Source organism: Thermobia domestica, chromosome 18 (genome assembly GCF_964235325.1).
Source record: "Thermobia domestica chromosome 18, izTheDome1.hap1.1, whole genome shotgun sequence".
Taxonomy (NCBI): domain Eukaryota; kingdom Metazoa; phylum Arthropoda; class Insecta; order Zygentoma; family Lepismatidae; genus Thermobia; species Thermobia domestica.
Genome location: NC_137471.1, coordinates 132,181,366 through 132,195,771, shown reverse-complemented (window position 1 = coordinate 132,195,771; position 14,406 = coordinate 132,181,366). Strand labels below are relative to the sequence as shown.

Below are 14,406 nucleotides of genomic sequence, written 5' to 3'. Positions count from 1 at the left end.
CATATCTCGAACATTAAGAAATAGACATTTCGTCTAATATCCGGTTATTGGTAACATTTACGAAATAAGCTGCATGTAAAATGCATTATGAAGAGTTACATATCGGTCCGCATATGATAGGATGATTCACGATGAAAGGTGTACAACTGAGATGAATCTTCATTGAAAGATAAACAGGTTTTGTTATCGTTGATCGACAGTAGACATCTAATATGGATAGTGCAACGAGGTTTTCCGCTAAATTCACGTTAACTTTGGTGGAAATTCTATCTTAATTGTTGCATTTGACCATTACTTGGCAAAAATATTGAAGTTTACTCCCTTATTCAGGGAAGTGGAGGGGCAAATCATATAAATAAATATAACGAAAAACTGTATTTCCACAATTTGTAAGCCTTATAACGTTTTGTTAAATATTTTTTCTTTACTATTTATTAGCCATAATTAATTTCTGTGAATGAGAGGCTTATTTGTTTGTTTAATTTTTTTAGAAATATTGTTTTCTCTTTTGGACAGAAACCTTGGTACAAGAATTTCAAAGGAACGATCGAAGAACTTGGTCACCAAAGATACCTCATTAATGGAGAAGTCGCTATTATTGATAATAATAAGTTAGAAATTACAGAACTTCCTATTGGAACATGGACACAAGCGTACAAAGAAAGTGTTTTAGAACCAATGCTTCACGGGGATAAAACTCCAGCCCTTATCAAGTAAGTATTTTTTAGGTGTAAGTTCTGTTATTGCACGAGAAGTATTGTAAAGAACCATTTTTAAATAAGACGATTCATAAGAGTCTAAAGAATAAATACCACTACTGTGTATTAGTGGTAACTAGATTTGTGGTTGGTCGAGGGATGGACTGGGAAGTAGCTCACTATCACAGCAAACCGGAGACCATCGTCCAAACTCTGGAACCTGGATTCCCTTACGCTGTTTTGGGAACGCTTGTGTCGTCATTACATAACTTTACATTATAACATTTTGAATAAGGTAGTGGATCATCTCTACAGTTAATGGTTTGGTAATATCCAATTCGTAAGTTTATTTCGCCACGATTTTGGAAGCCTGTCACCTAAATTACGAGAATTCAAACATAGGTTCGTGTTGACTTGTCTTTGAGTTTTGTACTCAGTAGTGAATCATACTGTATTACGTAGAGAGAGTAATAGAAACGAAATGCTACGCTTGAAAATGGAAGGTAAATTTTGGTGGTTGTTTACATTTTTTTGCTCCTCAAGTTTCAACGCTAGACCATCATACTTTGTTTGCATTCATTTGATATTTTTTTTAGATTTTTTCTGTTCATTTTACGATATAAAGGTCCGAGGGCTTTGAAAATTTCCCATTTTGATATTTTTGGAATCAGTTTCTTTGTTCTACCTGGCACATGCTTGATACCGACACACAATATTGGCGTCTCACAATGCCATTGTGTTTCTGTATAGATTCAAGGTGCAATGGGGGAGGGGACTCAGTGGTAGAGCGTTCACTTCTGGTGCATGGGGTCACTGGTTCGATCCAAGCTCACGCCAAGTGAACTTTGTGGTGGACAAACACCGTGTGGTGGGCTTTCTCGGAGTTCTCCCGTTCCCTTCCACCATTTCATTCACTTCTCATCATCACCGTCCCCTTTAGCCTAGCCAGCATAAACGTGGGACGTAAAACGTAGAAATTTCATTTTCAAAATGCAATGGGGAATGAAAGAAGTTGCTGTTTTTGCGTTACACAAATGTGGGTACACTCCACCATCAATTTTTAATTACTGAGAAAGCTGAAGTTCATTACATGATTGATGGATATAATAAATTGTTGTCATTAAATGATAAACCTAGCACTAACAGAGAGTATGTTCCAGTTACAGTATGTTAGAGTTACAATAAAACCTGGAATTTGAAAATGAACATTTAGTAGACACCCTGTTATCATATTAAACTTTATTTCGTAGTACATTTAATTTGTTTGACTTGCATGCAATATTGGCAGTCTGTGTCTATTTTCGTTGCACATTCTATTTCTGGTGCGCATAAGTTACTTTTAATGTAATTTAATTGTATTTATTATTTTGACACATTTTTTGTTTTTCTTTTAAGCGACTACAAAGAGTACAACACGGATACCACAGTAAGATTCGTTGTGACGATGTCCGAAGACAAGTTGATGAAGTGTGAAGATGAAGGTTTGCATAAAGTGTTCAAGCTTCAAACATCCATCTCAACATCTTCCATGGTACGTAATATAGCCATTATAGATATAAATGATCCCTTTCTTATTTGAGCCCTCTCTGCTGGTCTAGTGGCTATCACGCATGCCTTGGGTGCACGGGGTCTTGGGTTCAGTCTCCAGTAGGATACATTCAAATCTGAACGCATTACCACTGAACAATAAACGTAATATTGTAAGCTTTCGTTTAACCTATAGGGTTGGGATACGTAATAAGCTGGCGTAGTGTAATTTGAGGAAAAAAAAAAAAACTTTATGTTTAACCACACTGTTAATCTGGTTGTACAAGAAGTATGTGAGACAATCTCCCCTTCTCGATATTTATATCGTACAAAATTTTAGTTTTTTGTTTAATCTATTTGAAAATTTAGGGCATCTCAAGATTTAAAATAAATAAATAAATAAAGTTCCCCGTTTTGTTAAATAACCTTTTGCTATCTTTCAGTAGGCTTATAATTGTTCATTCATAGAAGGACCTGTTCGTGTCGGCGGAAGAGTGAGCACAGTGCTGATTTACAGTTTCATCTGAATTGAACATTATATCATGCAAGGAGTTCTAAGAGTAAAATAAATGTAAGTCCGACTGCTCAAGGTCAAACGAGTGTGGTGGGTATTGCAACATCCCATCTAAGCTTCAATTTTAGAAGGATGACCGAAATTAGGATTGATTTGGTGTTGTGATGGAATAGAATCCCTTTACGTCTAACGGGATCTGCATTTCCTGGATGATAGAGTCGTTCAGACTGTCCAATTACCGGTAATATCCGTTCTAATTGATTGATCGGTTCCTTGGCAGGGGCTCGGGAAACATATCCTTAAGGTTAGTGTAAAGGGACAAGTTTTGCCAATAGATGTCACTACAGTCTTCGTATCTTTCCCATGTACAGAGTGTTGATTAATTCGTGTGTCAATTTCATTTGTCCACTGTGCAAAAGTGGTATGAGGTAAAGCCGTGGAATTTGGTGTAACTTTAGACGAAGGACATAAGTTTTGTTTCGCCATAGAAGCTTGTCACTTGTACTGAAGGTTGAAGAGATATAGGGTCAAAGATCAAATTTTGATTTTTTCCTTATGGGATTTCAATGTTAAATTCTGAAAGAGCCTGAAAATACGTAAATCGATGTGATAACAAAGAAAAAGCTGTATGGCATGATTCTATGTCGCAAGCCAACTAAATATGCGTCAATTAAGTGTCAAGGTCAGAGGTCACTGTCAGATCAAGGTCACAGGTCACCTTGAGAACCCATTTGACATGATGAGGTACGGACATTGCGTTGTTTTCAGAGTATTCAAATGGGTTCTCAAGGTGACCTGTGACCTTGATCTGACAGTGACCTCTGACCTTGACACTTAATTGACGCATATTTAGTTGGCTTGCGACATAGAATCATGCCATACAGCTTTTTCTTTGTTATCACATCGATTTACGTATTTTCAGGCTCTTTCAGAATTTAACATTGAAATCCCATAAGGAAAAAAATCAAAATTTGATCTTTGACCCTATATCTCTTCAACCTTCAGTACGAGTGACAAGCTTCTATGGCGAAGTGACAAGCTTCTATGGCGAAACAAAACTTATGTCCTTCGTCTAAAGTTACACCAAATTCCACGGCTTTACCTTATACCACTTTTGCACAGTGGACAAATGAAATTGACACACGAATTAATCAACACTCTGTATTTTTTACCTTTCACGAAAATTTACAATTTTTCTTACAAATTTCAACCTAGAGACTTGAGATTTTTAGAGAAGGAACTTCATAACCTATTGAAGGGAACAATCCGTGCCGAGTTTTTATTTAGAATTTTCTTCACTTTTGAAACAGTTCCATTCTTAAAGGTTTGGATATCCATTTCAACAATCAAGCCATTTCAATAATGAAGAAAATTCTAAATAAAAAAATTGGCTCGGATTACTGCCTTCGATAGATCATTAAGTTCCTTTTCTAAAAATTTGTAGTCTGTAGGTTGAAATTTGTAAGAGAAATCGTGAATTTTCGTGAACGGTAAAAGAATACATGGGAGAGATACGAAGACTGTAGTGCCATCTATCGGCAAAACCTGTCCCTTTAAACCAACCTTAAAACACCATCACACTGCCAGGATAACCTTTCCTTTGATGAATGCCTCCTTTCGATGCTGTTTGAGGTAAGTGATCACATCGGGACCAAGACAGTTTGCGCACCACATTGTAAACAATCCAGTTTTCGTCACCAGTTATCAGTCTTCAAAAAAGGATTGTTGTTATTACATTTTGTATACTTTACTGGAAGTTTTCGTTTTCGTGAACCGAAGTATTTTTCTGAGATTATGATACTACAGGGCCATGGTAGCTCAGTGATAGAGAGTTCACCTGTGGAACATGGAGTCTGGTTCTATCCCATCTTACGCCAAGTGTGTTTTGTGGTGGAAAAGCACCGTGTGCGTGGATTTTCAAGGATTCTCCCGTTTTCTTCTTCGTTTCACCATTTCATTCATTTCTCATCATCACCGTCTCTGGGTTAGCTGGTAACCGTGGGACGTAAAACTTCGACTTCATTTCATTTCATATGATATTACAGTTTGAACTTATGAGTTATTCACTAATTGTTTATTTATTTTTAATCCTTCGTTTACTCATGAAAAATTGTTTCATATTCACTGATCTGTTAATATTCTTAGTAATAACATCTATTGAAGGAGTTGCTTTATCAAACTATTACTTGTTACAAACTCAGTATGTTGTAAAAATGTTCTGTGACTTTTATATTTTCTAAATCTTTTCAAGGTGTTGTTCGATCACAACGGCTGTTTGAGACGATTCGATTCTGTTGAAGATATTCTGAAGGAGTTCTTTGAGTTACGGTTGAAGTACTATGAGAAAAGAAAAGCTTATTTGGAAGGCATGCTCCAAGCCGAAGCATCAAAACTCTCAAACCAAGCAAGGTAAAATAAATGAAATAAAGTTATTTTTCAAATGTGTCATTTAATAATTTTATTTCTAGATATATTGAATACATTGAATTTCAGGGAAAGAAAGTGTACTTTGTAATATCTATTTGTACAACATTATTAAATGTGTACGGTACCTCAAGTCAGACAGTTACACTGCAGTTGATAACTACTTGTCCTTTTTGATAGCTTGCTGCACGCAACAAGTGTTGTTTAATGCTGTGCTACCAGCTTTTGCGTCGGATATTGTAACACGAAATCATCCACTGCAAGTAAATCTCAGTTTTATAAAATTAAATGACAAAAGAGAACTAAAAAGAATGCACTCAATAACCTGCAGGTCCACTACTCAAGTTGACATTCGACTAAAACAATGTGCATTTGTTTATATTCAAATTTGCAACGTACGGAAAGGGTAGAATGGTTACCATTGCGGAGCGAGAGAAGTGAGCTACTATAATGGCTGAACGTGTTGTTCCCATAGAAATAGTTATTCTTGCTTGATTGTTATGACCACGTGCAGGAAGTTAAAAACAGAAAAAAACAACTGTCAGAAAGCACAAGTTGTATCAAATAAAGTATAGATGCTCGAAAAATCCGTTGCAAATCGCAAGCAGCGACATGTGTTAGTGTTGTTGAGGAAAGGTAATCGCTTTAAAATCATATAAATAAATTTTGAAAGTACTGTATTGATTCGAATTCAGTACGATATTTTTGTTCAAAAACAGTTTCGTAAAGCTACTCGTGTTATGACATCATTCTTGCCCTTTACATTTTGTAAAGGTTATTTTATATCACGCTAGGTGAGCCACGACTGTGCCATACTGTTGCGTGACTCAAGGTCAGATGTTTTAGGTAATGGTAACATGTTCTGTTATGGTTTGATTTGATAAACACCTTAAATTTTCAGTTAATGTTTTTTCATTACTATTCCACGAGGTACTCAATATTGAATACGGAGTGTAATAAAGACTAGGATTTAAACCTTGAAAAGAGCTTTACATTGATGTTTCCCCTTTGTAGTATTTTTACAGTAATATTTTATGCTGTTTTTAAATTCTAAATCGTCTCTAATAAATCATCTCTAATACTTGGGGTCATATTATACAGGGTCCGGCAAAAAGACCTGCATTTGAAGAGGACACTGTGTGAGTTGTGATGGAGATACGGTGGCGAAGGGGTTATCGATCGATAGTGGTATAGTAGCCATTTTCAGAAGTCGCAGTGGCGTGACGTAGTAAGCATCATGCATTTGTTGTGGAGAAGTTTATTCGTAATGGTGCTTCGGTGATTACTACTTACAAGTTAGTGGGCATTTCGCATTCGGTTCGGACTTGGCCGCCATGATTCTGTTACGGATAAAAAATGTATTGAAGTAGAGCAACAGGTTCTGCACTAATATATATATATATATATATAATATTATTGGAGATTGCTGGATGGACGCTCTCACACGCGCCACATTTTACGGCATTGTTACAGTCCGAGGTCGACCAGGCGATTTTTTTCTCAGTGCAGAACCTGTTGCTCTAAAGTTTGATACCCAAACTTGAACAGTTTTTTCTATCCGGAACAGAATCATGTCAGCCAAGTCCGAACCTAATGCGAAATGAGTAGTAATCACCAAGTCCGCTGAGTAGTAATTACAAAACCACCATTACGAGTATACTCCTCCATGCCAAACGCACGATGCTCATCTTGCCACCCATTGCGACTACTGAAAATAACCCAGTTTGAAATGTCGTAAAGAAAAGTCCTCATAATTGTGTTTATTTTGGACGCTGCACTTTGATATGACCCTATTCAACAACGCACAACTATCTGTCTGAGTGTCCCAGCCTATTTGCTGTAGATGTACAGTTTGTGAGGTTAAAACCCAGATCTTAGTCTATCCATATGCTGTACTGGCGAGGTTAGTTTCTCACTAGACGTCAAAGTGGGCATTTCGTTCGCACCAAAAGGTATATACGGTATTATGCCATATCCCATAATTGCCCTCATGAAAACTTTTGAGAAAACAGTCAATGTACAGTGCGTTTTCGCATGTTTTGCTCATGTGCTACAGGTGTTACGTGTAAAGTAAATGGTTTGGAACAGAAACAGGCACTTATCCGGGAAACAACACCTGTTTTTGAATGTAATAATTCTTGTTCTGACATGAAATCACATGTGTGCACTGTACATTGACTGATCAGTACTTGTGCGACGCGCATGTACATGCAATGTTCAGAAGAAAATGTTGCAGGCTGCAGACATGTGCAGATCAGCGAATGTAAGTTTATGTGTAGCACGTGGTATTTAGTGAAAACGTGTCTGCGTATGTAACGGTACCAACACATACATTGTATCACTTTCATCCTTATAGAAAACTATAGTGAAATTAGTCACCTATAGTTTTCTGTAAGGATGAAAGTGGTATTTTGTGCAAAAAGGGATTTCGAACACATTAGTTGGGGTGGAATTACGAAAGAAAATTTCTTAGAAAGACAGTGTAGGCACAGTTCTTGTAAAGGAATGTGTAATAGGCCTGTACCGGATCCAGGTACAGTGGAAGGAGGGACAGAAGTACCAAAACTGAAAAGGTTCAGTGTACAGCACCTGCACTGTTTTAGTGAACAGTACAGGTTTCTCATTTACTACAGGCAATGTACAGGGGACCTGTGCATTCAGTGTTAACTAATCGAAAAATGTAGTGTTCGTATCGTCTGAACCGCCTATTTCCAGTTCCCCTCTCACTGCACGTTTGCGATTCCTGTACATTGCATGTTCAGTGCTCTCGAACAATGCTAGAATAGCACTGGTCTTCTTCCTTTTACATGCAATGTTCAGCGGATGATCACCTGCTGTTGAAGAGAAAACACGTTAAGATCAGTTGCAAAACATGCAGTCCACAGATGTTGCGTTCGGTTATAGGTACAAAACATGGGTTTTCCAGGTACAAACTAGGTGTTCACTTCTTCCTTGTTTACCTGTGTTTTTCCGTTTCCAGGGACTGAACACGCAATGTTTTTTAAAAAAACACGAGCACATGATCAGGCGTAAAACAATGTTCCAATTTCAAGGGTTTTCCAGGCGCATGTTGTACATGCGCATGTACGGTACGTGTTTTTTTTCGGCCACATCTTGATAGGGGATGGGGCTTTTTATAGAATCCGTTCAGACTTTCCACTCTTGGTTTGCAGCACAAAGCATACAGTTCATAGTACATGCTAAATAACCCACATCCGATAAGAACAATCTTATTACATTCCTGAATGTTACTTTCTTCTACGGGTTGCAAACCAGTGAACCAAAACTTTTATCAAGTCATTACAAAACTACACAGTTAATGGTAAGGTATCTGCTTCGCTAGTAGTTCCGTTTGTTTCATTAAATTACCGTTCCCTGTGGACAACGGTGCCAATCATTTTAGCAAATGTAGGTAAAATTATTTGAATTCTCTTGCTTTATCCATGCTTACTACGTCCTATTCCGACTTTCTCTCCTTCACTTTGCCCATACATATGAATTCGGCAGTAAAACTTCTTAAATTTATATGTAAAATATTGGTTCATCGTACTATTAGGTGGTTTAAAAATGTGCGAAATGGAAGGAACGATGTACTTAGATAAGACGAAGTTGATGTATTAGTCAAAGTTGAATATTTAATCAGTGATTAAAGGAGCTAACGTAAAGGAAGGATAAGTACTAATATCTAACATGCAGACGAAAATCGCGAGTGGTCCATTAACAAATTTCTGCTTTGTTTTTGTACAGGTTCATATTGGAAAAATGTGATGGAATATTGGTTGTAGAAAATAAGAGAAAGAAACTAATGATCGAAGAATTAGTAGCCAAAGGCTACGACTCCGATCCCGTCAAAGCGTGGAAGTTGAAACAGAATAAAGATGCTGTTCTGGTAAGTTACTGTTTCGTATTTCTTTTATAGTAACATTCATTATTCTAGAGCAAAGTCTACGGTAAGAAGATAGTAATCAAGTAAAATTCAGACATTGAAGGTTTCGAGTTCTTTCCAACATAAGTTCATCAATAACGTATTCATACACGACGGGGTCGACCAGCATCCATATAGACAGGTAATACGGTCTTCGTTGCACACACGCCACTAAATTGCTGCAAACATCCTATATGATGGTTGAAGTCTGTTAGGAAAGCGCTCGTGATGGAGTCGTACAGCTTCACGCCCATTGCCATCTGCACGACCGTACATGAATAGCATGTCGACCCGTTCGCGGTTTGAATAACACTCCAGGTTTTAGTCGAGAACTGCCACTTGTTCTATTAAACGCACGCAGCACAATGCTCACATCTTGAACACAAGCGCCATCTATGTGTGTGAACCGAGCAACTACGTATTGAAGACCTGTGCCATCTCTGTACTTTCTAGATCGCTATCTCTAACAAGGAGAAGGCAGACTTGGTAAGTGAACTTCGGGTCCATTTTTTGCGAGGTGGTAGTGCACATTTAAAGAGTTAATATTACAAACTGGGAGAGCGCAATGGGCAAAAATAACCGAAAAAAAAAGTCTTAAAATTTTCTACTCGCCGCATATATCGTAAGACGCGCAAAAGTTATCAAGTGACGGCGTGGCAGAGTGAGAAGAACCTGAGACTCAAGTGCAAAGAATCCCGGGTTCGATTCCCATTCGAGTCAGACTTTTATTTTCGTTTTTTTCTTCAACCAATAAAGTAGTCATTGGTAATTATAAGTAAAATATTAATTCACCATATGTTTATAATGTATTAAAACAATAGAAATTTTCAATCTCTTACTACTAAAATTACTTAATAGCAAGGGCCCAAGGAAGCAATCTGCTGAACTGGCATCGTTGCGTTTTAAATATTGGGTGCTTTATCAGTGTAAAGGGCAAATGGCATCTTAGACTAAAAACGACCTATTTCCAACATCTGTACTGTTTCCTTTTTTGTATCTTTATTCATAACGAAGTTGACAGGTGGCCCCGGCCTATATTCGATGACCGTCTATTGCGAATTGTATTTTTTAAAGGTACTCAAGAAAAGTGCCATTTAATTTTATTTGTTTATTTTTAAAGGTACTTCTTCGCAAACTTCCAGTTATAACTGAACCGCTGTTGCCATACATTTCTGCCGCGGAAAACTGATACTTTTGACGTACTCACGCTTTTCGCAATTCGTCTCCTCCATTTCAGAACATTGTCAGTTTTGACTAAACTTCGGGCATGCTCAGAGCCACCACTCGGCGCACATAATCTGGTGGCAACATTTGGATGTACTCTCATGTCCAAAATGATTGTCGCATATCTATAGCTGTTTTCTTGTGAGAATATAATTTGATAATGCTTTTGCAAAGTACTTTTAATACTGATACTATGTGTATAATCGGGAAGTGTATGTTTGTGGTAAATTTCATAGGAAAAGAATTATAAATACGAAAATTAGAATGAGTAAAACAAAATGTTGCTAAATGGAGAACAAAGTTTTATTTTCGTTTCATTCCTTTTTATTTACTGCTCTTTTGACATGAAATTTGCCACATACATGTCTTTGCCGATTATACACATACTTTTCGGGCGAATTCGTTATCAAATTATATTTCTACAACAACATATTTATAGATATGCGACAATAATTTTGGACATGAGTGTACATGACATACTTTCTAATGCTGTGGTCACCAAAGTTATGAAGCTTCTAAGCTACCGTATAGTTTTTAAATCCTACTGCGAGCTACCAACCAAAAGAACTAGGATTTTTTTTTTTTTTTTTTAATCTTACATTTGTTTATTGCCTATAAATTTACATTTCTAGTAAATATGAAACCAATTTTAATTAAACTGTATATAACAAAAGGAAACTGAAATTGAATTGTACATAAGAAATAAATTAAATTATAGTTAGTAATAAAGAACAAATGTAATAACAGATTTTTTTTTTTTTTAATCAGACAGTAACTTTAATGAGAAGGATGGGAATCTTTTGTCATCAGCAAGCTTTTCTGGAAATCGATACCCTAGGTTTAGCGACTTTTACCGCTTGCCAGCCGGGGCGTTAACGCGATCTACCGAAAATGTCCCCGCGAGCTGGCGATCACTGTTCTAATGAATATTTAAGATTTTCTGTAAAGAAGTAAACACAAAGAAAGTAAAACTACTTGATATCTGTAAAGATTTTACAAACGTGATCATTCCACCTCGTTTGATAAACAGTTTGATGAACAGTACAAGGTAACATCGTAAAGTTTCCCTTTCTACAGAAGCTACGAGTTGTAATTATCATCATTACATTTATGATTGGGCCGTGTCCCTGTTACGTTAAATACTTCATAACGTACACTTCCTTCGTAACACGAATATCCACATGTTTTTGAACTCTTCAATTCGTTTCTGATTTTGCTTGATGTTTGGTTTAGTATGGTAGAATAGAATATAACTTTAGTTTCACGTCGCAGAGAATAACTTAAAATGTTTGCGGTAAGAATTCAAGACTGAAAATGAAGGGTTGGTGTATATTTTGGTTGAATAACACCATCGCACTACATTAACAAATAATATAATTGTAAAAGGTAAAAAACGAATTACTATAATTTTGATGATAATAAAACTTAGTTGTAGATATCTTGAAAGCTTTAGTCAGAAGTAATCATGAATATGTACAGAGTGTAGAACAATCATTCACGAGTATTATTGTGAAAGAAAGTGGACCTCAAAGTGAAGATTTGAAATATGGAAATAAATAGGTATATTTCTTGTTTTATAAACTTGGAAAGTATTAATTATTTATATGTAAAGTCAAGTTACATTAGTAGTCTATACCATCCCACATGTTTATTTTTGTTTTATTGTTTATTTTCTCGTTTCAAGGACTCAGGAATGGTAAGCAAGAAAAAATATGTAAAAAATACTGTATGTATGTTTGTTTCATATGCATGGTACATTCCTACAAATAGTGCTTGAAATGTTGAAGTAAAATTAATATACTGATAAATGTTTGATGTTATATAAGAGTTTCTTTGTGTGTATCTAGTTGAAGATTTAATTCAGAGTAGTTTCAAAAGACTGGCCTGGAGTGAATGAGTAAATTTTGTGAGTAATTTGAATAATAATTGGCATGAATTTTGTAACATAGTTGATGAAAAAGTAGCTTAAATTGTAATGCTTCTGATATTGAAATATGGACAAGTAACGGGGAATTCCATTATTCTCAATAATGAATTCATCATTGTGCTTTTATTTTGTGGTGACTTGTTTCCTCTAGACCAGTATTCCGTAACCTTTTTCTACTTGCGGCATAGCATAAATTATGAGTCATTACTCAACACGGACACCGGAAAGGAATTGTCTTCAAAAACGTATTACGAGGTAAGATCAGAAACTAAGGTTACAGGGCCGATATTTCTGCAGTTTTGTCTGTTATAGAGGAATGAGGAATATGTGGTAATTTTAATACATGGAGTTGACACCTGTGCAGTTTCAGCCACCCGTCACAAACGGCGCTAGTTGTATGTAAACACAAATGGTGACTTGTTTGGAAAACTGGTCTTGCGAACTGAGAGACTGTAATGTCTCCTCAACATGTAACAGAATGGTGTCGCATTTAGCCCATAAGATCACTACGCTGTTAAAGCAGTTTCGCAGGGACATCATCGACTATCTTCCCCACAACCTGGGTCTCGCTTCAAACGACTTTCAGCTGTTCCCGCATTCGAAGGAGCACCAAGGAGCCCATCGCTTCGCTTCAGACGAGGAGGTGTATTAATGTAATATGTAATATGTAATATGTAACAGTATTAATGTAATTGCGTATTGTAATCAGCATCATATTATAAATAAGTTGGTAAAGACAGTAGAGAAGATCGCGCAAAATCTTTCCATGTGTAGGATACGGATAGACACCGTTTCCCATTAAGACGTTAACTACTTAACCCTTTCAGACCTGGTGGTCACATTTGTGTACATTAAGTTTTACGCTTAATATAATTACTCTGGAGGATTCTAAATGGCTGGGTTTTTATGTCAGAATTCTTTGAACTTTTCTAAATCATTTTCCACTATTTTTGTGGTATTTTAATCTGTTGTCAGGAAGCAATGCACATTTCTTGTAGACTACTTGCAGGAGCTATCACAATGGACAAAGCTCACCCACGTAGGCTGTTTTATTCTTGGCGAAACAAGCTATTTGCAATAAATTTTCCTTTTGTTTTAGTGATGTATTTTGAGTTTCTAAACTATATAGATCACAATGATGTGTTCGATTAATCCCATTTTTATTTTACATACGTATTTCAACCCTAATGCACGCAAAATGTTTCGTCCATAATTCTCTAAATATGACATCCGCAAACGAATTGACGGTTGTATTTCATTTGTTAAGTCATAAAGAATAATAATTCAAAATAACAATAACACCGGAGAGTAAACAAAAACTCAGGTCTGAAAGGGTTAACTCGACCGAGATAATTGTTCCAGCTATCTGTTGCAGAAAACAGAATTCAATAATTCGCTTACATTTATGAGATATGTACTATAGTGTAATGAAACCATGAACTGAGAATTTAAAAACTAATGACATACGCTAAAGGTACTGTTCAGGAATTTTTCTTCCAGTTGGTGGGGTAATGTAATGAAACCATGAACTGAGAATTTAAAAAATCATTTTTTCATAAAAAATATAATGGCAATTTGGTAGGTGAAGATGGAACTAAGTTTTCTGTAATATTTTAACTTTTGGATACATGCATCACATTATTTTTAAAACTTACAAGGACAGTACTTGTAATCAAGAAATCGTTGGAAGCAGAAGCAAAATAGTCAAGAATCACCTGTAGTCAAATAACATTGCTTGTCAGTAGTAATTAACAATTTGGATAAAATCACAAAAAAAGATGAAAGCAAACCTCAGGGTAAATTGAAATTCAAAAAAACTTATTTTTACATCATTAAATAACAACAATATTTTCAGAAAATGTAATTTGGACTTTCCTAAGATTTTGTAAATTTTTTGGCTTTTGGCAAAGTTAAAAGAAAAGTAATTAAGGCAAACAAGGACAATAGTCCATATAAAATGACCAAGTTTGCAACTAGGCCTCTGGGAATGCAGGGGCTTTTCTTGCGGCATTTGTAGTTTCGTACAGACCATTCCATTGCGATGCTGGACTAATTTGATAATCTGTATTCAGTACTCTTGGATGTTTACTGTTAAATAATTTATATTGTTACAAAAATTTCCACTATACTACCATTGTAAGTCAGTTGTTTCATTAATAAAATATTG

The 14,406-nt window shown here is 36.1% G+C and overlaps 1 protein-coding gene across 3 annotated transcripts in view; it reads left to right on the top strand.

Moving 5' to 3' along the window:
• Window positions 1-14,406, top strand: part of Top2 (DNA topoisomerase 2) — a 144,651-nt gene that overhangs the window by 78,866 nt on the left and 51,379 nt on the right. For all 3 annotated transcript variants that reach the window (XM_081746017.1, XM_081746018.1, XM_081746016.1), the window contains exons 16-19: window positions 517-713; window positions 2,094-2,229; window positions 4,991-5,148; window positions 8,911-9,052. In XM_081746017.1, coding sequence (XP_081602143.1) covers window positions 517-713; window positions 2,094-2,229; window positions 4,991-5,148; window positions 8,911-9,052 — 633 coding nt within the window. The remainder of the gene's footprint in view (window positions 1-516; window positions 714-2,093; window positions 2,230-4,990; window positions 5,149-8,910; window positions 9,053-14,406) is intronic.